The sequence below is a fragment of the Podarcis erhardii genome (genome assembly GCF_964252035.2).
Source record: "Podarcis erhardii genome assembly, chromosome: 6".
Taxonomy (NCBI): domain Eukaryota; kingdom Metazoa; phylum Chordata; class Lepidosauria; order Squamata; family Lacertidae; genus Podarcis; species Podarcis erhardii.
The window spans coordinates 28,207,077-28,234,695 of NC_138510.1; the positions used below are offsets into that span (position 1 = coordinate 28,207,077).

General features: G+C 44.1%; 1 protein-coding gene and 2 long non-coding RNA genes across 12 annotated transcripts in view; 1 reads left to right on the plus strand and 2 right to left on the minus strand.

Moving 5' to 3' along the window:
- The window catches only part of LOC309345236, a 278,649-nt gene extending 261,059 nt beyond the window's left edge, over positions 1-17,590 (minus strand). The window contains exon 1 of the long non-coding RNA XR_014158128.1: positions 17,540-17,590. This is a non-coding gene — a long non-coding RNA (uncharacterized lncRNA). The remainder of the gene's footprint in view (positions 1-17,539) is intronic.
- The window catches only part of EPB41L1 (erythrocyte membrane protein band 4.1 like 1), a 179,656-nt gene that overhangs the window by 135,643 nt on the left and 16,394 nt on the right, over positions 1-27,619 (plus strand). For 5 of the 10 annotated variants that reach the window (XM_081867437.1, XM_081867443.1, XM_081867444.1 and 2 more), the window contains 12 exons: positions 5,255-5,359; positions 5,460-5,502; positions 6,956-7,031; positions 8,217-8,435; positions 8,645-8,732; positions 10,991-11,143; positions 12,134-12,231; positions 18,186-18,361; positions 20,730-20,878; positions 21,544-21,579; positions 24,196-24,387; positions 25,471-25,569. In XM_081867437.1, the coding sequence (XP_081723563.1) occupies positions 5,255-5,359; positions 5,460-5,502; positions 6,956-7,031; positions 8,217-8,435; positions 8,645-8,732; positions 10,991-11,143; positions 12,134-12,231; positions 18,186-18,361; positions 20,730-20,878; positions 21,544-21,579; positions 24,196-24,387; positions 25,471-25,569 (1,434 nt within the window). The remainder of the gene's footprint in view (positions 1-5,254; positions 5,360-5,459; positions 5,503-6,955; positions 7,032-8,216; positions 8,436-8,644; positions 8,733-10,990; positions 11,144-12,133; positions 12,232-18,185; positions 18,362-20,729; positions 20,879-21,543; positions 21,580-24,195; positions 24,388-25,470; positions 25,570-27,619) is intronic. The other 5 variants (XM_081867445.1, XM_081867438.1, XM_081867441.1 and 2 more) reach the window with 4 other exon arrangements.
- Positions 17,700-27,619, minus strand: part of LOC309345197 — a 44,733-nt gene continuing 34,813 nt past the window's right edge. The window contains exon 3 of the long non-coding RNA XR_014158083.1: positions 17,700-17,803. This is a non-coding gene — a long non-coding RNA (uncharacterized lncRNA). The remainder of the gene's footprint in view (positions 17,804-27,619) is intronic.

The window sequence follows — 27,619 nt, forward strand, 5'->3', positions numbered from 1 at the left end:
GTTTTTTATTCCTTATCCCTTTCTTTTGCAGGTTAAATTAATTCTGTTTCCTCCCCCCCTTCTCCTGCACTACAGGGGGGAGATCCTTTCGATGTCTGGTTTAATAAGAGTTAAAAGGAAAGTCCGTTTAAGCACAGCTCAGTCTTTTCATTGCTCCGTTAATCATGCAGATCCGGGAGGCTGACTTCCTTAATTTTTGCCTTCCCGTTTTCAGCCAAATCTTCTAAATTTTTAAGTCCCGTTTTAATTTTGCGTTCTTACTCACGGGTATTGTTGTTGCCAATCTTTAGTTTCAGAAAGGAATCGGCGCTCTCCGTTAATGGCGACGCGGCTTCACTCCGTAAGCTGGGTAGCGATCCTCAGCACCGCGCTCACCCCGATGCCGCTCCGGAGCCTTTAAAAAGGCTCTTTTACGATGCCGGGGGGGCGCAAAGGTGCCCACCGAATCTCCTTGCTCACAGGCTTCAGCGCCTGTGATTTTAGGGGTCCCCCGCTTGCCGTAGCGGGTAAGACCCGAACTTACGGAGCAGTCCTGCCTCGGAGCTCGAGGCTAGGACCGCCATCAAACGCTGGCGCCGACCGGAAGTCCTCATAGTCTGATGGATTCAAGTGTGTGTGTGTGTGTGTGTGTGTGTACGTGAAGTTGGGTGCCTGGGACAGAACAGGGATTCTGTTGGCTTTACTGCCCATCACACTCCTTGACAGTCTCCCTGAGCTAGGTGGGGTGGTCTTGGGTTTGGTGCAGGAGTCCCCCGGCTTGTTTTGCTGGTGGGGGAATTTAGCATTCACTCTGAGGATCCCCTATCACAGATGTGGCTCAGAAGTTCATGTCCACCATGACAATCATGGGTCTGTCTCAGGATACCTGGCCCTTCCCATGCTGCAGGGCACACTCTGGATGGTAGTGATATTAGAGTGGAAGAATAGTTCATTTGTCATGGTTGGGTCACTGGGTCTTCCCAGGAGTAGGATGGAGCTGGGTGGTTTCCTGATGGCTCTTGGGGAGTTTCCTGTCACCTTGGCAAGTGATTCTGTCGAAATCCTGGAAGATCTCTGGAATAGAGACAACTGACAGGGACATACTAAGGGCATTTTCAGTAATGGGCCCTGCGTTCTAAAACTTCCCCCCTGATGAGACTCACCAGAATTCATCGTTACCTGGTGTTCAGAAGATGGTGTTAAATCCTTTTGCCCACATTTGGCTTTGACCCTGGATGCTGCTCCCTGACATGTTACCCCCGAGTGTACAGTATAAGGCCCTCAACCAGTGGGGCCTGGAAAGTTTCATACCCCTGGTTTAAACAGACCAATATAATGATGAAACTGGTTTTGTTCCTAGACGTTATGATCTATTGATTGTTTTCATCAATCATTTCTCTAATGCACCTTGGAAGCTGGTCTGAATAATTTGGGAGTGTGGGGAAGCAGAGTAAGGGATGGGCTAAATAAATAAAGTGAAATAAAGGACTGAGAGGAGGTGAAAAGGATCAGAGACGGTCTGTTGCTTTGATCTCTGGCACTCCTGCAGCCCAGCTATTTAGCTGACAACTCCCAACAGTGAGATTCAAGAGTGAGTTTTTACTGAGTGCAAAGCGACTGATTGTTACAGAGATGAAAGTTCTCCTAAGCAGCCAAAAATGGGGAGGGGGAGGGGGTGGTAGATTATCCTAAGAACTTTCAAAGCTAAAAAGGTGGGCTTTTTCAAAGGCATAAAAGGGCTCATGGAATTAGTCATCCTGTGAAGACTGTGGCTGTTATTTGTCCATGGAAGAACATGCAGAAATCTCTGTCATTCTGTTTTTCCTAGTTTACTAACTCAGGACCCCAAATAAATGCACACCCTTGACATTCCTTAGGAATTAGCAAAGCAAAAGTTTTGCAAACCGGAGGTTCCAGGTTCAGTCCTTGGCTAGGGATGAGCAAATCTGTCAATTTTGGTGCTCTCAGTTTTTCATTTTTTCCCTATCTTACATTCAGTACTCCACATTTCTGCAGTGATTTGTGAATTTTGTAGTATTAATAAAATCCTCATGAAAGACTTGCTCACATTTTTTAATTTTTTTATTGTTTTACTTGCTCACATTTTAGTGTGAATTTCTTCCAATAAATATATATATATTGTATGCAGAATTGACAAATGCACACATTTTCCCAAGCAGTTTTCTCTAAAAGAATTCATCTTTGTACACATTATTTGGGTCAAAGCACTGCATTGTGAAATTTGGATGTGTGAATTTCAAAGAATAGCTGTGTTTCTGTTCATGTATTGGTTAGAGGCGTGTGAATTAGGTAGTTTCTCATTAAAATGTAAACAAAAGTGCAGTTCTTGCCCATCCCTATCCCTGCCATCTCCAGGTAAATATGGGGAAGGCCCCAGTTAGATGGGCCATTAATAACAGGCAGCTTGCTCTATTCCCATACAGTTTATTGTCTATGTTAGGTGAGTGTGATTTTTATTAGGGTTAGAGTTAGGCATCGGGAATGTGTCATCTGATGAGAGTTTCAAAAGACAATGGAGAATCAGGCAAGGTGAGGCTCAGATGGTTTAGATTTAGAAGAAGCTTTGTTGGGGAAATTAACATGGAAATTAATAGAAATGTGGGTAGTGGTGGGTATTCTAGCATAGGGTGCATACAAACAGAGACTGAAAGGAGAAGAAATGAACAACAGCAGGAAGGAATATAAGCAGCAGTGAGGAAGTTATATGGTATGCGGTTGACTGGCAGAGAGCTTTTAATCTAAGGACTAGAATCTTGAGATGGATCCGAAGCATGATGGAAGGACCAGTTCTGGGGCTGAAGGAAACGGCGGACATAATCATAGCAACAGGAGAGAAAGATTAGTTTAGTAGAGAGGCTTTCTGATCTGACAGCAAATAAGTATGAAAAATCTGGCAGTTTCTTGATCAATGTTCTTCCTCCTGCAAGCAGCTTAGAAATCAGCATTTCTACCAAACACATTATTGGTGCCTCCCCCATTCATTGTTGTTTAGTTGTACAGTGCAGGCTGTCACTCAGGAAAGCTGATCTCCTGAACCTGCTTTCAATTAAAATAAGAAGAGTGGAAAAAGCCCATGTTAAATGCCTATATTGATTCACTGCCTTTTGCTGTGCCAGGTTAATGAGGAGTCTCTCCATACAATGAAGTGATTTTGTGGGGAAGAAAGTTAATTGCTTAATTTAAAAAGGTTTCTGTTGGCATTTATTGCCTCTTGCTTGTGTAGCTGTTGCTCCTCATTTTACAAATCTAAGTGCTGGCATATCAAGTCTTAGGATCTGGCTCTTAAGTTGTGATGCTATTGTCACTATTATCAAGAGTATTTTCATCTCCAGGTCATTAGGAAGACTCTGGAGAAATCTTCGTCAGGATAACAGGCCTATCATTTATTATTCTTTATTTTTGAAAGCAGAGGGCTGTATCCAAAGTTCTGTGTCCTCTGGTATGAGGACTCTTGCACTAACAGATAGGTGAGTTTAAATACAGTGATACCTCGGGTTAAGTACTTAATTCGTTCCAGAGGTCCGTTCTTAACCTGAAGCACCACTTTAGCTAATGGGGCCTCCTGCTGCCACCACGCCGCCAGAGCACAATTTCTGTTCTCATCCTGAAGCAAAGTTCCTAACCTGAAGCACTATTTCTGGGCTAGTGGAGTCTGTAACCTGAAGCGTATGTAACCTGAGGTACCACTGTATTGTGCAACTGAAGAATCCAATGCAACAATTGAAAAAACTTGTTGCAAAACCGATCACACATCCTACTGTGCAACAAAATTACCAGCACCTGCTTATTTTGGATACGACTCAGATGAGAGTGTGAAAACACACACACACACACACACACACACGAGTGGCCATGCAATTGGAGGAAGAAGGGAGGCACACTGAGAGAGGGTAAGTGGGTGGTTAAAACTATGGCAAAAGTTTGAGTAAAGTTGGGATGAAAGGAACTGAGAAGGAAATGGCAATTTTAAACAACAGCAGAAGTTCTGAGTAAAGGATGGATGGATACTAAGAGGGGGAAAGTGGCCATTTTAAACAACGACAAAAGTTTGAATATCCTTGTAATATTTTTTGTTTGGTGCATCCCAAAGGTTTAGCAAAGCCAGGGTGTAAATAGACACAAGATAGTTCGCAAGAGTATTCATATTAATTGTTTAGTAGTAGTGTTAATTTCACCTAGAAATTTGCTGCACAAGCGCATTCCCACATGTTCCCTGGCGTGCTCTGCAATGTCAGCAAATTGGAGACAGGTTCTTACTGATGCAAGAGTATAATGTCAACAAGATACTGTTTTTAACTCAATTTCCTTTACTTGGGCAGAGGTCATTGTTAACTGCTTCCTCCCCCAAACTTCATTCCACTCTGAGTCTTTGATCTTCTGGATGTCTTTTTCCCAAATTTTCCTCAAAACTTGCAACTCTCCGATATCTTTTCCCAATAACGTTTGCTCTACCGGGACCTTTATGTCCACTTGTTGCATCAGGACCAGCTGTTTGAATGTTGCAAGCCCCATAGTAACTCTTTTCAACTTGATAAGAAGTTACCTTGGCGTATTATTAACCGCTACCCCTCCCAGTTATAAGGGCTAGAAAATAACAGTATTTTGCTCTGACAACTGCATGTGCTCTCTTTTTCCGTTTGTGCAGTTGCCATGTTGCTGCTTGGGTCTTTCCCTTGGTCAGGAAGTATATTGTGTTGTTTTCTTTCATTTTTGTAACCTAGGGAAAATGCTGCATCTAACTACTTACCTGTAACAAATGTTGCATACTCACTCACCCACACCCATGCACACACCCCAGTGAGTAAATGGCCCCTTTCAGTTCAGTGTAACTTACTCCCTAGCAACTGTATTTAGGGTTGCAGCTTAAATATAATTCTGGCCTTCCTTAAATCATTTCCTTGCATCAGTGGTGGTGGTGGGGAGCTTGTTGGCCTCCAGTTTTTGGATTCCAACTCCTTTCAGCCCTAGCCAGCATTGCTGATGATCAAGGATCATGGGAGTTGTAGTCCAACAGCACCTGAAGATGCCTAACATTCTACCCTGCCGCTCATAGTTTTGTGGGTTTAGCAGCATCCACAAGATCAGAAAGTGCTTCTTACATATCCACGAAGAAGGAATGATTGTGTTTGACTGCATGAACAAGGAAAGAAGCCACAATTTTCCTTCTGTCCTACCTAGCAGGCATTGGAAAGAAGACAATAGCTTCTAGGTGTGCTCTTAGTTCTTACTCTTTCTATATTTATTTGTCTTGCAGAAACATGCCCGGGGGCAGGTGCTCTTTGACCTAGTCTGTGAGCACCTCAACCTCCTGGAGAAGGATTATTTTGGACTTACATTCTGCGACTCGGATAGTCAGAAGGTATGTTTTGGGTGGCCCTGATAGAGGCCTGCGCTGTGTCTATTCAAGAAGCTGTGATTAAATAAGACTTCCTCTTATGTGCTCTCTCTTTCCATTTCAGAACTGGTTGGATCCTTCCAAGGAAATAAAGAAACAGATTCGCAGTGAGTAATGTAGCTGGAAGCCCATGTACTCAAAGGCTTCCCACGTTTTCTAACTGGGCCTCTATGGTAGATGCGTGGGAATTCTCCCCTTGTCCATAAGATGCCATTAGTAAGCAACTTAATTGTTGTATTCAAAATATTTTCCAAGCGTGAAAAGGAACGGACTTGAGAAGAATAGAAGCTTGAGGGAGAATAAGGCCTTAAGGATCTAACATTCTCCAGCGTTCCAGTTGCCACTGACACCTGTATGAAGTGTTATACAGTGGTGCCCTGCAAGATGAATGCCTCGCAAGACGGAAAACCCGCTAGATGAAAGGGTTTTCCGTTTTGGAGGCACTTCGCAAAACGAATTTCCCTATGGGCTTGCTTCGCAAGACGAAAATGTCTTGCGAGTTCCTGCAGGGTTCCCCCCCCCTTTCTAAGCCGCTAAGCCGCTTATCAGCTGATCCGCTAAGCTGCTAAGCCGCTAAAAGCCGCTAAGCCGCTAATAGCGCTAATCCGCTAAGCCGTCAATGGGCTTGCTTCGCAAGACGAAAAAACCGCTAGACGAAGAGACTCGTGGAATGAATTAATTTCGTCTTGCGAGGCACCACTGTACTATGCCTAGAGTGTTGTGTGCCTATACCAATACAGTAGTATTGTTACCGACCATGACACCCTCTTTTGGTCACTCTTTGCAGAGTGGAAATAATAGTAACTGTAAACTATCATTGAAAGAAAGGAGTGCAGTGAAGAACCTCATGATTTTATGAAACACATTATATGATAAGAGCACCAAGCAGTGGGGGACATTCACTTTTGTAACCTGGTTCCTTTTGGACTGCAACTCGCACCAGCCCCAGCCATCATGGCCATGGCTGGGGGTTGGGGGTAGGCTGAGGTAAAGCAAGCGGCACACTCTGCCCTGATGTAGAAAGGCAGGAGAGCGTGGTGATTGGACATAGGCCCTTGGTCATATTGGCTCCCATGCTCCTTTCATTTTACGGGGAGGAGAAAGCCCTCCGTTGGGAGTTGGCTTCTTGAGTAGCAAGCTATTGGGTAGTCTTGCTGCACAAGCGGTTTGCACGGATACCGCAGGAGGTCTTTCCCAAACAGCAGGCCCTCTGGGAGACAGGAGCCTGTTTCCATGGCAACAGCAAGTTGTAGCCTCTCTTGTGTGGCGAAGGCTGTTCTGCTGGGTCGCAGGTCTTAGCAGGCAAGCGCACCCTGCCATGTGCCTCAGCCGTGTACATCCAGTCAAGCAGAGATCCCTGCTGATTCTGAGGAGTTTGTCTTTTTTGAGGCACATTAATAGTTTCCTTGCATAGCAGGCGGGAGGCAGTGTGAGGCGGTCGGATTCACGGAAGCGGGAATCGGAGATGAGTGCAAGTGTGAGAGACAAAGGAAAGGATACCTCACCTGAGTATGTCTACTCCATCATATTTTCCCCTTTCTCCATCTCTCCATTACATAGGTGGCCCCTGGAACTTTGCCTTCACTGTCAAGTTTTACCCACCAGACCCTGCCCAGCTCACAGAGGACATCACGAGGTGAGTCAAAGCTATATATTTCCCTCTTAAGCAATGGAATGTGTTGAGCTGAACACACACACACCCCAAGCCTCAACCACCCACCGCTGCCACTCATTTTGACATCAAGCTGACTTCCGCTGGTGATGACTGAGAAAGGTGATCACTACTGGAGAATGGTCCTATATTATAACAACAACAACAACAACAAAAATAAATAAATAAATAAATAAATAAATAAATAAATAAATAAATAAACCCCCACCCATCTGGCTGGGTTTCTCCAGCCACTCTGGGTGGCTCCCAACAGAATATTAAAAGCACAATAAAACACCAAACATTAAAAACCTCCCTAAACAGGGCTGCCTTCAGATGTCTTCTAAAAGTCAGACAGTTGTTTATTTCCTTGACATCTGATGACATCTACAGGGCGGGTGCCACTACCGAGAAAGCCCTCTGCCTGGTTCCCTGTAGCTTCACTTCTCACAGTGAGGGAACTGCCAGAAGGCCCTCATAGCTGGACCTCAGTGTCCAGGCTGAATGGTGGGGGTAGAGACGCCCCTTCAGGTATACTGGACCAAAGCTGTTTAGGGCTTTAAAGGTCCTAGGACTTGCCTCCAAAATCAAAAGCAACAGAATAGCACAACCGTTCCTCAGCTTCCATCCCCACTGCTTATACTGGCCACTGGAAGGATGCAACCTAATATCTTCTTCCGGAAGGAAGGAATTGATTTTAGGCAGCCTTCCACAAGCTGATGCCCTCCAGATGTTTTGGACTACTAATAAACTGGATGTTCATTAAGCTGTGCCTGGCTTGGTGGGCCAGATACCCCTTTTGCACCTAGAAGTTTTCCACGTATTAAATGCCTTCAGATTAAAAATTATGACTGCAATCCCAGACAGCAACCAAATTATGAGGTCTGAAAACCCTCTAGTGCAGGGGCAGCTAACTCTCAGGATTCCTTGCTGTTGCCAGTGTTGGCAGGGGGCCGATGGGAGTTGTAGCTCAGTGATACCTGGAGGGCTTCAAGTTAGCCACCCTTGCCCCAATGGCGGGCTGTGTTTGGCTTGGTGACTAACAAATGGCTTGCTGTATTAAGAAGTAAACACGGCCCACCCCTTATTAAATGACTGCAAGGAAGTTCCTGATTTCCTGCTTGCTTTTCTCACGGCTGTCCCAACTGCTTGACTCCCTCCCCACCCTAGATACTACCTGTGCCTGCAGCTCCGAGCAGACATCATCAGTGGGCGTCTCCCATGTTCCTTCGTTACGCATGCATTACTGGGCTCCTATGCTGTACAAGCTGAACTGGGAGATTATGACGTCGAGGAGCACGTGGGCAATTACGTTGGTGAGCTTCGTTTTGCTCCAAACCAAACTAGGGAGCTGGAAGAGCGTATCATGGAGCTGCATAAGACTTACCGGTGAGTATGTTTCTGTCCTTCTGTCCTGAGAACAAGCAAGACCTGGGAAACGGGTTCTCTGACAGTTGTTTGAGAGCAGATAGCACTGTGCAATCTATTTCTTTCTGCCCCTGTCTTGTAAAAGCCCAGTGAAGGAAATACCAGCATTTTGCCCAGCTGTCAGGAGCTGATGGTTTACACTTCTGCCGTTTCTCCCTTTCCTTTCAAAGGGGCATGACACCTGGAGAGGCAGAAATTCACTTCCTGGAGAATGCCAAGAAGCTTTCCATGTATGGAGTTGACCTGCATCATGCCAAGGTACGGCAGACCTGTAGTGTGTGAAGAAGCCCTCAGAATGGGTTGGGTTGCATGCCCTGAAGAAATTGCCGCATCATCTCTTCACCCCTGGCCAAACTCTGCACCAGTGCACAGGATGCATCAGTTTAGTGGTGCGAATTTTCCTAGGACTCATCTAATAAGATGAGGCACTGCCATCATTTTTTTTCCCTATCAGAAAACATCTTGGTGACGCAGATTAATACAAACTGTCAAATGTTTAAGATTGGAGCTGTCTTTAAAAACAAAAACCAAAACCAAAACCCAAAACTTTAAGGTACCATGCGGCCATATCGTGGGACCTTTTCTGTAACAAGTGGAAGGTGGAGATTTTATTCCATGGAAGCTGATTACTCCATAGTTTTTGCAGGTTGTGTGTGTGTGTGTGTTTAAGGAAAAGCACACAACAAGATTCTTGGTACACACACACACACACACACACACACACACACACACACACACACACGCCTATTCAGTGGTCCACACACACGCCTATTTAGTAGTCATCTACCTGTAGTTTCCTACATGTTTTCTCCTTTCTCCTAACACAGTTAAAATTCCATCCATTTTTTCTGTTCTCCTGTCTCTGTTTCCCGTATTTCTTACCATTTTTTCTGTTCTCCTGTCTCTGTTTCCTGTATTTCTTACCTTCACAACTTTTCACTTCTTCCATATCCATGCATGATCTGGCTGCTAGGACAGCAAGTTTTGGCCTCTCCAGCTAGAACAGTTTCATGCTTTACAAGCAGCAACCCATTTGATGCGGTGAAGTTAATCCCTTAAAAGCCAGAGCTAATTGAATGCAGAAAAATCTCACCTGCCTGCTCTCTAGCAAACTTCCTGGTGTGCTCAAAGAGGCGGAGGAGCCTCAAGAAGACAGAGGGCACTGAAATTCAAGCCACATATCTGATCCCTCTGATTACAACAGCTCTCTAAATCATGACCCACAACTCTGGGAGCCTGCTGGTTTCCAGATAGCAGTCTGAACAGCACTCTGCTGTCCCCTAGCGTCAAAATTGTCTATGGGTTAGAGCACATGGGAGGATGCTTCCAACACCCCCACCCCCTTTGTAATAAATAGATGTTGCAAGCAAATGCTGTTGGCAGGCTTGTGCTGCTGGTCAGGACTTTTCCCAAGATCAGGAAGCTCATTTTATGAGATTAGTGCAATATGCTCCCCACAAGAATCCCCTAATGGGGAATACACCTTTAAACCTTGGCTGTGGTGCCTCAGTCACTGCAGTCCTTTTTCACCAGTGAAGCATCCTCTGCTGTTGTGTCTTAAATACTTAGGCAGACAACTTTTGCCTGCTTAGGAAACATTAGCTTGGGGAAAAGAAGTATCCACGCTATGCTGCAGCCTGTTTTTGCAAGCATAGAGAATCACAGAAGGCGTGCAGTGCCGTGCACTCTTAGTGTGCCTGCTTTCCTAAAGCAAAATTCCTGATGGTCTTTCCAATAAGAACGGCATTCCATGATGCTCCCCCTAGTAACGCCCTGTTCTCAGGCCTAAACCAGGAAGATCTCCTTTATCTGGAGTTGGAATTGGAGGTGTGGCTCACCAGTAGGGACCATATTCCTAAAGTTGTGGCTGGTCAGATGATCTCTTTCAAGTTCTGAAATTGTTTTTATATGAGTTAAAGGTAAAGGGACCCCTGACCATTAGGTCCCGTCGCTGACAACTCTGGGATTGCGGCGCTCATCTTGCTTTATTGGCCGAGGGAGCTGGTGTATAGCTTCCGGGTCATGTGGCCAGCATGACTAAGCCTCTTCTGGCGGACCAGAGCAGCGCACGGAAATACCGTTTACCATCCCGCTGGAGCGGTACCTATTTATCTACTTGCACTTTGACATGCTTTTGAACTACTAGGTTGGCAGGAGCAGGGACCGAGCAACGGGAGCTCACCCCGTTGCAGGGATTCGAACCGCCGACCTTTTGATTGGCAAGCCCTAGGCTCTGTGGTTTAGACCACAGTGCCACCAATGTCCCGTCTATATGAGTTAGATGGGGATGAAGGCAGACAAGTGACCCACTTGGAATTTAGGAGGGTGGTGTGTTAACCTGCTCTTGCTCCTTCCCTGCTTTCACATCCTTGACCAGTTTAAAATAATATCTTGGCACTTACCAGCAGGGTTTGAGGATTTGCTCTGAATACCTGACTTTGCACTGATGGGTTTTCGTATGTGCTAATACCTCTCTTTCTTTCTGTCTCTTGTTTTCTGCTTTGGCTCTTGCGCAGGATTCAGAAGGCATTGACATCATGCTAGGTGTTTGTGCCAACGGCCTTCTCATTTATAGGGACAGGCTGAGGATAAACCGTTTTGCCTGGCCCAAGATCCTCAAGATTTCATACAAGAGGAGTAATTTCTACATCAAAATTCGACCTGGTGAGGTAAGTGTCCCAAGTGTCCCCTGTCCAAAAGAAAGAAAAAAGTTCACTCTTTAGCAGACAGTCAATTCCTGGGGAGAAGCTGAACATTAGAAACACGAGTTTCCTCATCTGGGTAATGAGTGTTCAGCAGGTCCATAGACTTGGCATTGACATAATGGCCAACAATTATTTCTGGTTGCCACTGATTTGTCCCCTCTCTTGAGTCCTCTACCAAAGAAGGGATATATATTTCACTTTGAAACAAACTTTGGAGAAGCAGGAGAATGAGAAGGATGCTCACCATTTCTGTTTTATTTGAAGCCAAGTGCCAGATGGGAAGATTCTGTCTCTCAGTTTCTTTGCTCACATTTGCCCGAACATGTGAACACTGGGTCTGTAGATGGGAAGCAGAGTTGGCCATGCAAAGTGTGCCCCAGAACCCATTTCCACATGCACTCTATGTCTCCAGTCTTAGCCCATGTTGAATAGGAAAAGTTCGCTAGGCATTTTTAAACACATGCCCTTGAGTGCCCCATCCTTTGAGTTTTCTGCAGTTTGCAGAGAACCCAGAGAAAGGAAAGGGATCTTTTTGCTGGGTGTCCATAACAGGAGCAACCAGGGGGTAGGATGGGAAGGGCAGTCACACTCACAACTGAGTTTGTGGATTCTGGAGTTGGAAAGATCTGTTTTAAGAACATGAGAAAAGTCCTATTGGATCAGACCAAAGGCCCAGCATCCTGTTCTTAGAGTGGCCAAAATACACCAAGAACCACATGTTCAAAAACTGATCCCAACCACCAGCCTCACTGGAGCAGAAGCTGATGGTTGATGTAACTTGACCCTGGTGGGAAAACAGGAGACTGACTGTTCTACTGGAGCAGACCTTCATTTCATCTTTGCTGGCACCTACCTTCCTCCCTCTCTCTCTCTCCATCATTCCCTCAGGGGGGTTGGTAAGGGCTGACTTGATTCTTGGTCATAATGTCTGTTCTTTGTTCCCTGCAATTTCAGTATGAGCAGTTTGAGAGTACTATTGGCTTCAAGCTGCCCAACCACCGCTCGGCCAAGAGACTCTGGAAAGTTTGCATTGAGCACCACACGTTCTTCAGGTGAGACCGGGGCGGGGGGTGGGGATCATGAAGGCTTTGTCCTCTATAAGGAGGTGCTACAGATAAGATTGAAAGGCTTAGGGATCCTTTCTCGCTCAGTCTAGCCTGTTTCACAAGGTTGTTGTGAAAATAAATTCAGATAAAGATATATTGCCACCCACCCGGAAATCTAAATATGTTTTTGAGCAGGAAGCAACCTGTAGAACAGAGTCCCTGCCAGATCTTTACTGTGGAGTGGTAATTTGAGGATTCCCAGATATGAATCTCTGGTTTCTTAAAAAAGAAAACCTCAGCCTTGCAGCTTACAGCATGGTTGGTGTTGCCTTATTACAGTGATCTTGTTTCCAGCTGTAGAATATGAAGCATAGTGGTAGCTGAGACAGTTTACAGGGTAGGGCAAGATAGAGGGAGAAATGAGCTTTGTGTGTTCTGTGTTCTGTAAGACTTCAACTAGGTTTAGAATTCTCTTGAAGGCAAAAATCGTTTTCTTGACTTGGTGTTGCTAGTTCCCAGATTATAGTTCCACCCAGGCCCTCTGAGTTTGCATGCATTTTTATTCTAGCCCTAGCTATGAATCAAGAAGGGAGAGGTCATGAATTTTACCTGTCCAATGAGCCGCTGTTCATCTGTATCTTTTCAGTAAATATTCAAAGAGTCAATTCATATGTCACGTTCTGCTGTTGCTATGAGCTTTTAACAGCTCATAGGAGTGCATTGTGCTTCATTTGTGTGTGAAGGAGAGATGCATGCAGTATCTCCGGTCATAAATTCCCACTCACGGGAATGGGTTTCATGTGCTGCTTGTGGAAATTGATATATAGCATGGTTTGCATTCCTTTCTCCAGTATTAACGCAGCTCAGATAAATAGATCACTACAATCTGAGCTGTTGAATGTTCAAATCATGGGCAGAATTGGGTATCTGGTGCTCAATTCAGCATCTTGATAATCTCAACACCCACGGTTAAAGGAAGACTTTCAGAGTTCTGCTCAGTAGGATGATCTGGGAAACGAGTAAGCTGTGCCAGGCATGGGCCAACCAGGATATTTAGTAGGCAGGAGTGTGTTTCAGGGCCCTGACAGTTACTTATCGAGAGCCAGTGTGGTGTAGTGGTTAAGAGCAGTAGTCTCGTAATCTGGGGAATGGGGTTCGTGTCTCCACTCCTCCACATGCAGTTGCTGGGTGACCTTGGGCCAGTCACCCTTCTTTGAAGTCTCTCAGCCCCACTCACCTCACAGAGTGTTTGTTGTGGGGGAGGAAGGGAAAGGAGAATGTTAGCCGCTTTGAGACTCCTTAAAGGGAGTGAAAGGCGGGATATCAAATCCAAACTCTTCTTCTTCTTATCGTTGGCAAAAGAAAATGTATGCAGATCTGCCTTTACTGTTTGAGACTAACAGAACTGGTTATGACTCTGTAAGCTACTGCTTCTTAGGCAGCTGTCCATACACATCCTTTACTCCATCTCCAATGGATGGAACATTTGCCAGGGGCATCTGAGCTCTATTAAAGGAGCAAAGGCTTTGAGGCAACCTTTCCCTGCTCCTGGTCACACACTTTGCAGGTTTTCTACTTGTCTGCCTCTGAAACATTTCCTATCCTGACAGGCCAATGTTTTATACATCAAGACATAGTCCCAGATCGTTTACCCTGCACATTTCCTGTGACATCCTTTTCCCCTTTAACATTCACTGCAGAGCAGCTGGCAGAACATCCCTAGATGCATTTAGAAGGTTTGTTTGTTCAGATGACAACAAAAAGCAAGTAGGGCCGACTGTGGGTTTCTTTGTCACATTGTGTGGCTTCCACGTAACGCAAGGAATCCGTAAATTGCATACGGTGCTCCTCACAATCTTCCGAAATTGGGCACATCCACAAAGCCAAAACTTCCTCTTCTTTCAAGGTGGGGTGGGAGAGCACATGAGAAAGAGCACTAGAGAGCTTCAGGGGATAAACCGTCCGTGCATCTAGCTGATAACAAAGCAATACAGGGAAGTGACACCATGTCAGAATTCAGCTTACACGAGGATTTGGCAAAGATGCAAGTGCAGGGCTTCAGTCTGCAGCTGGCAAGAGCCATTAATCCAAGCCACAATCAAAAGGCAGAGTCATAAAGTCAACTAGAATCAATAAGACCATTGGGCAAAACTCGAGACAGGAGAAATGGGAACTGGGGACATGATAAGGGATCAGGACTGTGACTGGGGGAAAACCTTGAGCATTAGTGAAGAGCAGTCTAATAACACCCTGACTTGAGACGTCACTGTATGCAGATGGCTTTCTGTTCCCAGTCTTATGAAATGGATTCTATTGGAGGGGGAGTTAAGTGAACCCAGTTGGGTGTGCCTTCCAGGCCTTGAACACGATAGGTTTGTTTCTCCTCTTCTAGGCAAGGGCTGGGGCAAGTGGACAAAAGTTTGAAGTGGAGAACCATCACACACACAAAATACACACTTAAGTTTTTCTGTGTTTGCAGAGCAGGGGTAGGCGTGTTCTTTTCTTCCTGGTTTAGCCCAACTGCATTGCACGCACTGATGTTGTCTCTGTATCCCCTTCTCTGCTGCACGTGGGCCTGCCATTGTCACAGTCATAGAATCGAGGTGGAAGGGATCCAAGGGTCAACTTGTCCAACCCCCTGCAGTGCAGGATGGTTTTAAAGTTCTTAAAACTACCCCCAAATAAATAAATAAATAAATAAATAATCATTGAGGTCTTCCTACCAATCATTTATTCACACTAATAGAATAACAGATGTTTGGAAGCAGATGTTGTCATAATAACATAGCCTAGTAACTGGATATATTTACCGCAGTGTAAATACATCTTTCCCCAAAGAGCTGCGTCAGCAGATGGCTGCACACTAAACCAACACATGTTCCAGCATAAGACCTGTGGCCTTTGCTCCTTGCCTGCTTAGTTATGACTTTGCTCTCCCTGCCCCTCCTCTGGCACTCCAGCCATTAACATCCCAGGGAAGCCCTCGGGGAACGCATAGAAGAGAGAGTTGGCTCGGAAGCTCTTCTTCGTCACGGGTTAACTTTCTACAGATTGCACTGATTTAGTTAATCCTAAATGATGGGAACATCTTAGGCATTGGCAGGCAGAATGTTTTAAAAATTTAGTTAAGGTTAGAAAAACCAAGTGCCCCAGAGAGCTGCATGTAGTGCTCTTCAACTGGCTCGTTCACCAAAGCAGAAGAATTGTGACATTCAGGTAGGCTAGAAAGGTGATAATGGATGATTTGATTTATATGCCATAAAACATAACCATTTTATATAAAAAAGCCAGTATGGTGTTGGATTGAGTGCTGGGCTTGGATTGAAAGTTCCAAGTAGGATTCAAAGAAGAAGAAGAAGAAGAAGATGATTATTATTATTATTAATAATACTTTGCCCATCCGGTTGGGTTTTCCCAGCCACCTTGGGCAGCTCCCAACAGATTAAAAATTGAATAAAACATCAAACATCAAAAACTTCACTAAACAGGGCTGCCTTCAGATGTCTTCTAAAAGTCAGATAGTTGTTTATTTCCTTGACATCTGATGGGAGGGTGTTTCACAGGGTGGGCGCCACTACCAAGAAGGCCCTCTGCCTGGTTCCCTGTAACCTCACTTCTCACAGTGAGGAAACCGCCAGAAGACCCTTGGAGGAAGACCTCAGTACCCAGGCTGAACGATGGGGGTGGAGATGCTCCTTCAGTTATACTGGGCCAAGGCCGTTCATGGCTTTAAAGGCACCAACACTTTGAATTGTGCTTGGAAACGTTCTGGGAGCCAACGTAGGTCTTTCAGGACCAGTGTTACAGGGTCTTGGCGGCCACTCCTAGTCTAGCTGCCTCATTCTGGATTAGTTGTAGTTTCCAGGTCCCCTTCAAAGGTAGCCCCATGTAGAGCTACCTGGTTACAAAGCTCTCTGGTTTGCAGAGGTTGGATGCCCATCTATCATGGATGCTTTAACTGAGTTTTCTGTGTTGCATGGAGTTGGATTGGATATCCCTTGAGGTACCTTCCAGCCCTATAAGTCTATGATTGACCTTCAGACCAGTTAACAACACCCCAGCCAACCTACCTCACAGAGTTGTTGTGGGGAGGAAATGGGATATTCCTCAGTATTGTGAACTCCTTGAAGGAGGGGTGAGATTCAGATGCAATTACTAAATGAGACATCATATTAAGATAAGACCTGGATGTTTGGCCTGCTACAGGCACATTTTGCAGGAATATGTCAGCATTCGTTAAAAAATGTAGTCGCTGTGCTTGCCATATTTTCTTTTTCAATAGGCCTTCTTTATTGGTTTTTTAAATGTTACTTTCCCCAAAAACACATTTGTACGCATATCAAGAGTGATCCCATTGCAGGGTGATGGAGATGCCCAACATTGGTGTTTTGTAGTGCCATGAAAAGGTTGCAAATCCAAACAACTCTTTTATGTATAGGGTGTGTGTGTGTGTGTGTGTGTGTGTGTGTCAGCAAGTGAACATTGAAAACAGTTTCTTTGGGGTGAAAGGTACAAGAGATGCTTCAGGCGGGGAAGCACATAGTTTCAAATGAGTAGTGGAGATCTAGGAAACTGAGAGCGCATAGCTGCCTTGCCTTGAAACATAAGAGCCATTCTACACTTTACACAGAAGGACTTGTCAATCTAATGGGGTAGAATTCTGGACTGTAGTAGTTGCAACTGCAGGAAAGGAGACTCATAAAACTTGCACATCCAAGAGAAACGTTTAATGTTGCATACTCTCGAATATGTAGGTTTATTATAAAATAGGGAGCATTTGACATGCAGGGACATTAAATAAATGCAACCTTTCCCTGTATTGTGGAGCACAGTCCAGAAATCTATCACTCGACTCTGCTTAATGTGTAGAATAAATCAAAATGTTTAGCAAGGCAGCACAGAACACAGATACATCAAAGTTTCAGATTGTCACAGTCAAGGGACCTTCAGATCAATCTCACTTGCTACATCACCAGGGCAAGTAAAATGTTCTTTCTTCAAAATTAGGGCATCAAAGTCCGATTAAACCATGGTTTGAAGGAGCACATAGCTACATTAATAACTTGCAGAAGGTTGTTCTGGCAAGTAAGAATCACTGTTTATTGATGAATGGTAATCTGTTGGCTAGGGACACGGGTGGTGCTGTGGGTTAAACCACAGAGCCTAGGACTTGCCGATCAGAAGGTTGGCGGTTCAAATCCCGCAACGGGGTGAGCTCCCATTGCTCGGTCCCTGCTCCTGCCAACCTAGCGGTTCAAAAGCACATTAAAGTGCAAGTAGATAAAGTAGATACCTTCCCAGCGGGAAGGTAAACAGCGTTTCTGTGTGCTGCTCTGGTTTGCCAGAAGCGGCTTAGTCATGCTGGCCACATGACCCGGAAGCTGTATGCCAGCTCCCTCGGCCAATAAAGCGAGATGAGCGCTGCAACCCCAGAGTCAGCCATAACTGGACCTAATGGTCAGGGGTCCGTTTACCTTTACCTTTTAATCTGTTGACTGGATGAGCACCTTGAAAATTTTTGGTGGGGGGATGCATGCATGATGTCTGCACATGAAGCCACAAATTTCATCTAATGGTACTTGTCCTGGAAAGAGTAATTAAGTAAACAATTACTTGACATTAGATTTCCATGTTTAGAACCCTGTATGACAGACAGTGCAACTCACAACCTTGAGGCTGATTGTAAGCTACCTCTGGCTAAACATATTTGATCATAATATCATAATGAAACATAATATAAATATATAAATATGAATATATTTCATTTATATTTCTTGAATTTGTATACCTCCCTTCATCCAAAGATCTCGGAGCAGTTCACAGCATAAAATCTGCAAACTTTGAGATGTTGCCACTGCTGCCTGCTTTCCTTTGTCTCAGAGCTGGTACTTTGCATCCTATTGCTGAGCGGGCTACTAATCCATTACAATGTTTTCCCTCCTCCTCCTCCCCTTCTGCAGGTTAGTGTCCCCGGAGCCTCCCCCAAAGGGCTTCCTAGTCATGGGCTCTAAGTTCCGCTACAGTGGGCGAACACAGGCTCAAACGCGACAGGCCAGCGCCCTGATCGATCGTCCTGCCCCCTACTTCGAGCGCTCCTCCAGCAAACGGTACACCATGTCTCGCAGCCTCGATGGAGGTATGCCCCAAATTGGGGAGGGGGAGGGAGATTGGTTCACTGGTGGGCATGGGAAGGCTAATGTTCAAAGGATGGGGGCATCGACTGGGGTGATGGGTGGTTGTGGGCTAGCGGAGCAAGTTTACTATTCCTTGCTGTGTTGGGCTCAAGAGCAGTTTTTTCCAGCAATGGTTCATAGGAGTCCCTTGGGTGGGTTGCCAGGCTTCCCAAAATGGGGCAAGGATTTTGGCTCCCATGGAGAAGATTATGCTTATCAGTGGCACCCAAACAAGGAGAAAAGTATTGGTGGCCCTTAGTCTGGGGACCATTGCTTTTAAGGAAATTTTTCTTTCAAATGTGCAAAAAGCTGTTGGTTATAGCAGAAAAAAATACTCATATGTACATACAGATGCACACACATGCACAACAGCATCACTCATAGGGGTGTATCACGTTATGAACTTAAGAAGGTAGGTAAAGGGAGTTGGTGGCTCTGTGGTCTAAACCACCAAGCTCATTTGCTCTGGGAGGATGAATTTCCCTACTTTAGGACTTGTTTAAAATAGGGACTCAGCAATGAAGAAGCAGATGATTCCATTAGCCCTTTCACTTCACCTGAGCTGCCGCCTGCAACTTCTGGACATGAGATATTGTTGTTGGAAATATTATGTTCCCCAAGGCAACTCAGCTTCTCTTCTTGAAGAAACAGAGAAGCAGAGAGCAGAAGTGAAAAACTGCCCTAGAAAGGGAATTCTGTGCCATAGAGGATGAGGAACTACAACAATGGAGTGGTCTTGTTCACCACATTTCTGCCATGTTGCATTGTCCCCCTGCATTATTGTAAACCTAGAAGCTACTAAAAAAAGTGGGTGACAGGAGCTCCATTTATGATTTTGGGAGGTTGGTAGCAAGATTCTCAGCAAGATTTGAACAGCTCTTGGATGTTTTAAGATCAGAATGCAAAAAGCAGCACTTTTCGACTGCGCTTACTGCACTTGCTTTATATATATTTTATAGTAACTATAGCAAAGTGATCAACATTGGTTAAGCAGTTGCCCCATTAATTTTAAGCAAAGGGGTTAGCAATGCATTCTTACTTCATGGGGCTAATATATAATAAGTCACTATGTAGAAACAGTGAGCTGACCAGAGATAGACGCATTCCTGAGGAATAGATCCACAATATGGGAGAGCAGGTGATATGCCTCCTCTTCTGCCTTCCTTATATAGCACCCTCTGTTTTTAATTGCTCTATTAGTTTTAAAAAAGAAAGAAAAAAGTCAGCAAACGAAAAACCAAAGGATATACAAATTGCAAAGAGTAAATAAATTTCTTACAACACAACTTCTATTATGACTTCCAGTCACACCATCGGGGGTCCCAGGTTTCTTTTATGTAACACACTTCGTTATCATTCCAATCCTTTCCCATATCTCTGTTTTTATAAGATTTTCTATGTTTCTGCAGGGGTCATTCTAAACCTGTCAGAGAATTCACATTTTTACAATGCTGTTTAAGATATTTTATGTAAATACCCCACTCTCTAATAAACATTTGGTCTGTATTATCTCTGATTCTTCCTGTCATCTTTGATAATTCTGTAAATTCTAATAATTTTGTCTGCCAATCCACTTTGGTCGGGATGGAATCTCCTTTCCAATTTCTGGCTACTAAAATTCTTGCTGCCACAGTTGCATATAGGAAGATCTTCCTCATATTTTTGGGAATGTCCATACCTGTTATACCCAGTAGAAAGGCTTCAGGGTTTTTCCCCAAAAGAGATTTTAAACATCTTTTTTAGCTCATTATATATTATGTCCCCAAATTCCCTTATTTTCCTACAATTCCACCACATGTGTATCATCGTACCCTCTGCCTCTCTACATCTCCAACAAATGCTTGACCTTGTTCTGTACATTTTTGCCAACTTTGATGGAGTTAGATACCAACAGTAAAGCATTTTCATGAAGTTCTCTTTCAGGGTGTAACATGCTGTAAACTTTAGGTGGATAATTCCTCTATAGATGTAGCATAAAGTAAGCCACTTATTATACAGTGTGCTAAGCAAGAGATGATCAGCCCCAATGCAGATGAGTGGTGATGTTTTTGGGTTGTCAAGGACTTGACCCAAGGAATCTCAGGAAAACAAAGATCAAAATAAGACTTGAATCCCAGAGCTGATTTTATAGCAGTGTTGGATCACGAGCCTGTGGGGTGTCCCCACCAAGGGAAAGGGGAGCTCTGCACCTTTTTTAAATATTGAGATTACATTGTTTCTAGTATTAAAAAGCAGGTACAGTAGCCTGTGCAGAACTAATCTGCTCTTGCTTTTGGCTGGACTCAATGGGACAAAATAGGGCTCCTCCGTTCCTCTCTCTTTTCTGCGCAGAATTCTCTCGCCCAGCTTCAGTCAGCGAGAATCACGATGGAGGAACAGAGTCAGACAGGAGAGACGAAGACAGCAGGTATGGAGGAAGAACGCGGTCCGAGACCGAGGATGAAGAGGTGACCACCCCAACAAAAATCAAGGAGCTAAAGGTACAAAATCTACATCCAGGCTTTGGGAGATCTGCCCCTGAAGGGAGGTTTCTGCCCTATCTGCCCCCTGGCCCCTACTCTTTGAATTAAGGGATGAATTAAGTGAGGAGCAAACTCCCTTCATCTCAATTCAGAATCGGGCTTTTCAAATCAAGCTGTTCCCCACCCCATGAATGGATGGAGCTTATAGGTCCTTTTCTATTTCTAGTGAGCCCTCCCAGCTCCATACCCCTTTCACAAGGGTAGCTTTGCTTGGCATAAATAGTGGAAGCAAGGAAGGCTGGCTAACGGCAACAGCCGACATATTTTTAACCTTGAATTCTCAGGGATTTGGGGCTCAGCTCATAATATATGAAATGGGATTTAATTCATTATTTAACAAATAATAATCTGCCCTTGTGATTTCCTCTGACCTTCTCCATTTCCCAAATTTTCATCAGTAGATTTTTATGGCACAAACCATTCCTGGTTTCCTCATTTGCAGAGAAAAAGGCTACACCATAGAGAGCCCTTTCCAATGCTGACAACTCCATGCTGAAACCACATGGCATTACAGATGATATTTTTCTTGGCTCCTGAGTTATAACCTCAGTATAATGTGTGTTCTATGAGTTCCCTTGACTGACTCTGCTAGTTCCTTCCCTCCCCCTTCTTTTTGCTGCCAGCCGGAACAAGAAACCACCCCAAGGCACAAGCAGGAGGTATTCTCTTTCTGGAATGTCTTAACGCCTCATCAGTGCATCCTAGTGCTCATCCTCTTTTAAACATGCCAACCACACTGATTGTGCCCCTGTTTACTGGGATACAAGATGTATTCAGACTGGAAGCATCTTTTATTCCACAAGTAGCCCTCCTTGCAAGCAGTAGCCAGGTCACTTCAGCTACTTGCTTCCTAGGAAATCATCCATATTTTAATACCCAACTGACACTTTCCTGTGTTTTCTTAGTATCCCATTGTCTCTCTTTCCATTTTCCGGCCCTGATGTCCTCAGGTAGGAAACAGGTATTTCAGAGGCAGAAATAGTTATGACAAGAATGTACACCACTCAGTGGCAGGTCAGAAGATCTGCACCATTGAAGTTTGTGCAGGTTAGGATAGAACTGAAATTGGAGCTTTCACCTGGTCACCTTGCTAAGCTGCCAGTCAGTAGAAAGCAATGTAACCAAGTTGCCCTCAGTTTTTTTCTTTGGATGATGAACTTGAGTGACATTTGATAGGTGAATTAAAAATAAACAGCCAGGCTGTTAAAGTATCTTGCACAGGCTGTGAAGAAGAAGGTTAAGGCTCTTTCTTTCCACACAGCTTATTATTTGCAGATTTCTCCAACTATGCAGAGTTGTTCCTCAACCTTTTCCCCCTTCAGAGAAGAACTATAGGGTTTCCATTCAAATTAGCCTGAATCCCATGATGATGGTTTTGGCTGATTTATTTTTAGCAGGCTTGAATCAGGCTCTAGAATCAAAACTGGAAAGCAAACCACAGTCAGAATGAAATGCTGTCACTGCATACTAATGTTGTCATCATGCTACAGTTTTAGTTTCCCAAGACAGCCAAGGTGTATCAGCTACTGATTTCCTGCCTGGCTGTTCATCCATCCACACAGACACACAAATTCTCCAAGCACCTGATCTTCAGTGCCGGCTATTGTTCCCTTTGTGTTGTTTTACCATCCATTACTTCTGCATGCTCCATATTGCAACCCTTTTATGGTCCTTATTTACAACCTCACCGGTACATGAATGGGGCAAGGGGCAAACTGATTCAGAGATGCTCACACTTCCAGTTCTTAGTTTCTCAGCCTCTGGGGCAGTCATTCCCCAAATATGTTCTTTAGCATGGCAGAAGAGGACTGCTAGTCTGGCGCAGGATACCAATTAAAGGGTCCTTTTAATTGCCCACTCACAAAGGAGACTGCATGCCTAGCTATTATTGCCTTGCCTTTTTAAAAACACAAGATGAGCCCTGCTGGATCAGGTCTAAGGGCCTTCTGGTCCACTATCCTGTTCTCACAGTGGTCAGATGCCTATAGAAAGCCCCAAAGCACTCAGTCTCCACAGCAGGCAAAATACTTCTGCCGAATTTCAGCATTGGAGATGGTTTAATCATTCAATCTCTCCTAGTTCATAGACAGCAGAATTACTCATCCTCAAAAGTTGCATATCTTCAGCTGCAACTCTTTGCACGCTTATCTGGGAGCAAGTGCCACTGAAATCATTAGGGCTTCCTTCTGAGTAGAAATGCATAGGATTTCACTGAATATAAATAACTGTTCTTGGCGTGCTTCTTTGTAGTTGGGAGTGACACCCAGAACAGTGACTCAAACAGAAGCACAAGAAGTGCACTCCCAGTTATTTTTAGTCTTAAGACAGAACAGAAAACTTTCAGTGTGACTCCAATTTTATTTCTGAAGAAAAATGTCCTTTGATTGTAAAAAGTTTGGGAAATGCTGCTCTGCTTTGAAGGGACTTAGAGCTGATGACTGGTTTTTGTGGCATCTCTGTGGAATCTGGAAATACAGGGAGGGGAGACTTTCATCAGAGAAGAATATCACAGGTACGGAACAGGACCTAAATTCTTATTTGAGTTGGGCACACATATTTATGGTCTTCCTCTCTTTGAAACAGTTTGCACAATCCAACAGGGTGGAACTCAACTTAACCACAGTAAAAACTTTATAAAAAGGGGATGACTTAGTCGTATAATTCTGGCCCTGAACCCACTTGATTTTATACCAAACCTAGAGCCCTGTTTTCATCTTTTTTTACTATTTGAAATAGCCTATATCTGGCTCCTAGTTCAGATTTTAAATCTTCAGCTTTTTCAGTTGCAGACTTGATGTTCCTAAGGATATCGAGTGGAAATTGCCATACAAGATTGGAAACACTGGACAGAAACAGATCTGTCTCTTGGCTCCTTAAGCTGTTGACCCTAGAATGACTAACATTCCAATAAAATAAAATCTAGGCCTGTGGGAGTCAAGAAAGAGAATTCTGCTATAGATTACCATAAAGTTTACACAAAAGGGTTGGAAAATGGAATCTCTTTGACCAGGGTGACTTTTCTTCAAGGAAAACAGGACCATGCTTGATTAAGTTCAGTGGCAGGGCCAGTCTTTTAGCCCTAACTGTCATCCTAAGCTGTGGTTTCATGAAAATTAAAAGTCTCCATTGCAGTGGAGATTTCACTTTACAGAGGATACAGCCTCTGAGGTTCTAAACTCAGTGAAGCTTCCACCTCGGAAAAGATCACTCGTCCCACTCATGTTCCTTCCTCTAATCCTCACCTCAGTAGTTACCTTCCCCTCTCCCTCCAAAAGTTTTTAGACAAACCGGAAGATGTTTTGCTAAAGCACCAGGCCAGCATCAATGAGTTGAAGAGGACCCTGAAGGAACCTAACAGCAAACTCGTGCACAGGGACCGGGATAGGAGGCTGCCTTCCTCGCCTGCCTCTTCCTCGCCCAAACATGAGGATGAGACACCAAGGGGAACCCCAGAGAAGGCCAACGAGGTTTGTTTTGCTCTAATTTTATGAAGGTTTTGTCTGTTGCATATCAGGGCTATGCATCTGTTCTGTGTGGCTTCATACTTGATACTTTATCTGCTCACAGCATAACAGAATCAGTCTGATCAGGGGCTATGTGGCATCTACTGCATTTGAATTCTCTCCAGCCTTTATGGTTGGGACATGGATCACCCACCACTATGTGGTTTGAGTGTTAGTGTGGTGTGCATTCTGCTTCTTGGTACTTTAAAACAGTGGTTTCTGGGCAAAGGTACAAGCAAATGGAGGCTGAAAGCGGTAGGACCAAATTGATGGAGGCAGCCAGGTTTGTCATTATACGTCTGTCCTGTTTGCACATAAGGTGGGATGGAGGTCTTGCTTCTACATCAAAACAGAGGCGTAGATGAGGAGAACTGAGTCCTTCCCCACTTACTTCTCCACACACACTCCATTGCTGAGAACAATTTTGCTCACAACTCAGCTCCAATAAAAGGAATGTAAAGCAGCCTAGGCACAAAGGTGTCTGAAGCAAAGGCATATGAGGAGGAGGAAGGCTGAACTCTTCTTACTGCATGCCACTTTTGATAGTAAAATTGGACACCCCATCTGTTCTGTCTGTGAATGTAGTAGACATGGAATAAACAACCATGAGTGCACCCATCACATCTAGTTAGGCTCATAGTTTGCCGAATATTCCTAGATCAAAGGTTGTGCATTGAGCAAGATCTGTCTGGAACTGAGCTGAAACCTTTATGATGGAAGCAAGGTGGATCTCTTTGTCTTCCGGTGTTATAGGAGATAGAAGTAGCGTTCATTAGCTCGTTGTTATTGTCATTGACACGGAAATGATGGAAGCTGAAGGATAGGGTGTTTTCATGCTGGAAAAGTTGTCAGGTAAAAGTGGAAGATGAAAGTGAAAGCTCTAGGAATGGAGTGTATTCTCCATACTTTATTTACTGTCTCTCTGTCTCTCATTGTCTCTTCTTCTACTACTTATTTCTCTCTTTCTCACTCTTTCTCTTTGTCTCTCTCTTTCTTTCTCTGCCTCTTTCTCTGCCTTGGGGTCTTGGGTTTCCCCTGCTGAAATAGATGTCAGAAGAGGATTCTCCAGAGGATCTGTCATCTGAGCATGGAGCTGCCTTAATCATGGAGTCTTTTACACAGAAAAGCCTTGTTTCTTCTCCTGAGGTTATCACCACCCTTCCTTTTTCTCTCTTTCTGTATCTGCTTCTCTTTTTTGTTTCCATTTGCAGTAAGAAAGGTTTAGGCTGCAATCTTTTATACATGCTCACCTACTGTATTCAGTGGTATATGCTTCTGAATAGGCATGTATAAGATCACACTGTTAATTACAGTTGATCAGCCATATTTAGCAATGGTCAGTGAATTGGGGATTCATTTGAAATTTATTCAAAACAATGTTATAAAGTTATTCCATCCAAGCTAGTAATTCTTGGTGTGTTAAGGGCAGCTAGTAATTCTTGGTGTGTTAAGGGTTGATTTTGAATATTGTCCTGACAGTGGTATATGTAGACTCTTCAACTGACTATTGGGGTAAAGTTTGTTGAAAGCGTGTCTGAACCTAGCTGGTACTTGAATAGGATAACTCTATGAAAATCAGCTGCAGTGGAAAGTAATATTGATATTGTATTCAGTTTGCAGTTAATGGAGGTGCATGCATATGCAGCTTGTAACTTGAGCAATGGTTGTGACATTTCACAACCAATAATAAACAACCCAATAGTTGTTCGCACAGGCACCATAGTTGTCAAACCCATGCACTCTGAAAGCTAGTTCCTATCTTAGGATGGATAGCATGCACAGTTCGTGCCAGTTCTGAATGTGGTTTCTGGCATAGCTCTCAAGATTATGAAAGTTAGTTTGGGCCTTAACTGTATCAGCATGGCCCAGGACCAAGTTACAGAGAAGTGCCTTCTAGTGGACAGTGGGAGAGAAGATAGTTAGAGAAACTGTATTATGGAGAGACAATCAAACTTGAGTGTGGGTGCTTAGTTGTCCTCAGGGCATGGCAATAAAGGCAGATGCCATGCAGCATAACAGTTGGTTTCCAAGAGGGGGGGGAAACCTCTTCAGCCCAAGGGGCTGCATTTTCTTTTTGGCAACCTTCCTGAGTGGTGAGGCCAGAAACAAAGGCAGGCAGAACAATGAATGTGAGTTTTCCCTTTGTAAAGCAGAGTACAGTAGATTGTATGATTGAAGTGTCTGAAGCACTGTGCATATAATGTATGTCATCAGATTCACTACAAGATCTCTAATTGGTTAGGGTCACCCATGTGACCACTCCAGGAAATATTGCCTTCACTCTGAATCCATTTTTGTTTCTCCATTTTAACATAAGCGCATAGGCAAATTTAATAGTTCACAAGGTGTTGGTTTGATCCCTGATTTGCTAGGATCACTCTAGGAAAGAAAAGGAAGCCCTAAGTTGCAATGTTCCTAAAAAGGATAGAGGAAACAATGCCAGCTTCAAAAAAAGATGACCACGTGCACATTTAAGACTTTTTAAGGATATGCTTCTGATTGCTTTGAAAATACTACTTCAATGTTGAAATGAGTGAACATTTGTCACAGCACTAGTTATTAGGAGACTCAGCAATGATAGAAATGGAAATTATGTTTTGCGGATTCTTACATTTGAGTTTTCTTGAAGATATATTTAATGGGACAAGGCAAATAGAGTTACATGTTGTGTTTATTCCCATCAGTGCAGTTGACACAAATTTTTCTATAGCAAGGTTTGAGCATGCAGCTGTAAATGATTGGTACTTCATTCTGTGCATACATTCAGACCTGCACAATTGTTTGCTCCATAGTTGCCTTCCAGTATTGAAGAGTACTGTGGTGTAATTAGCCCCTCAGACTGACTCGTGGCACTGTACCACAATGTAGCGCATGGCACTAGAGCAAATCACAGCTGCCTCCACCAGATCAGAAGCCATTGTGAGGCTGCAGGAAAAATCTCTCTGTTGCAATGCATTCTTTCAATCTTTGGGGAAATCACCAGTAACATCTCCAACCACAATTAAGATATTTAACTAGCCAATTATGGGCTGCTGTATGTCTAGGGCTTAACATTATTATTATTATTAGTAGTAGTAGTAGTAGTAGTAGTAGTAGTAGTATTTATAAATGACCCCAGCACATAATTCCAGGGACTCAACCCAACTCTTTGTCCCACCCCTCCTGCCACCATTTCATCAATACGTGCTCTGTCTTC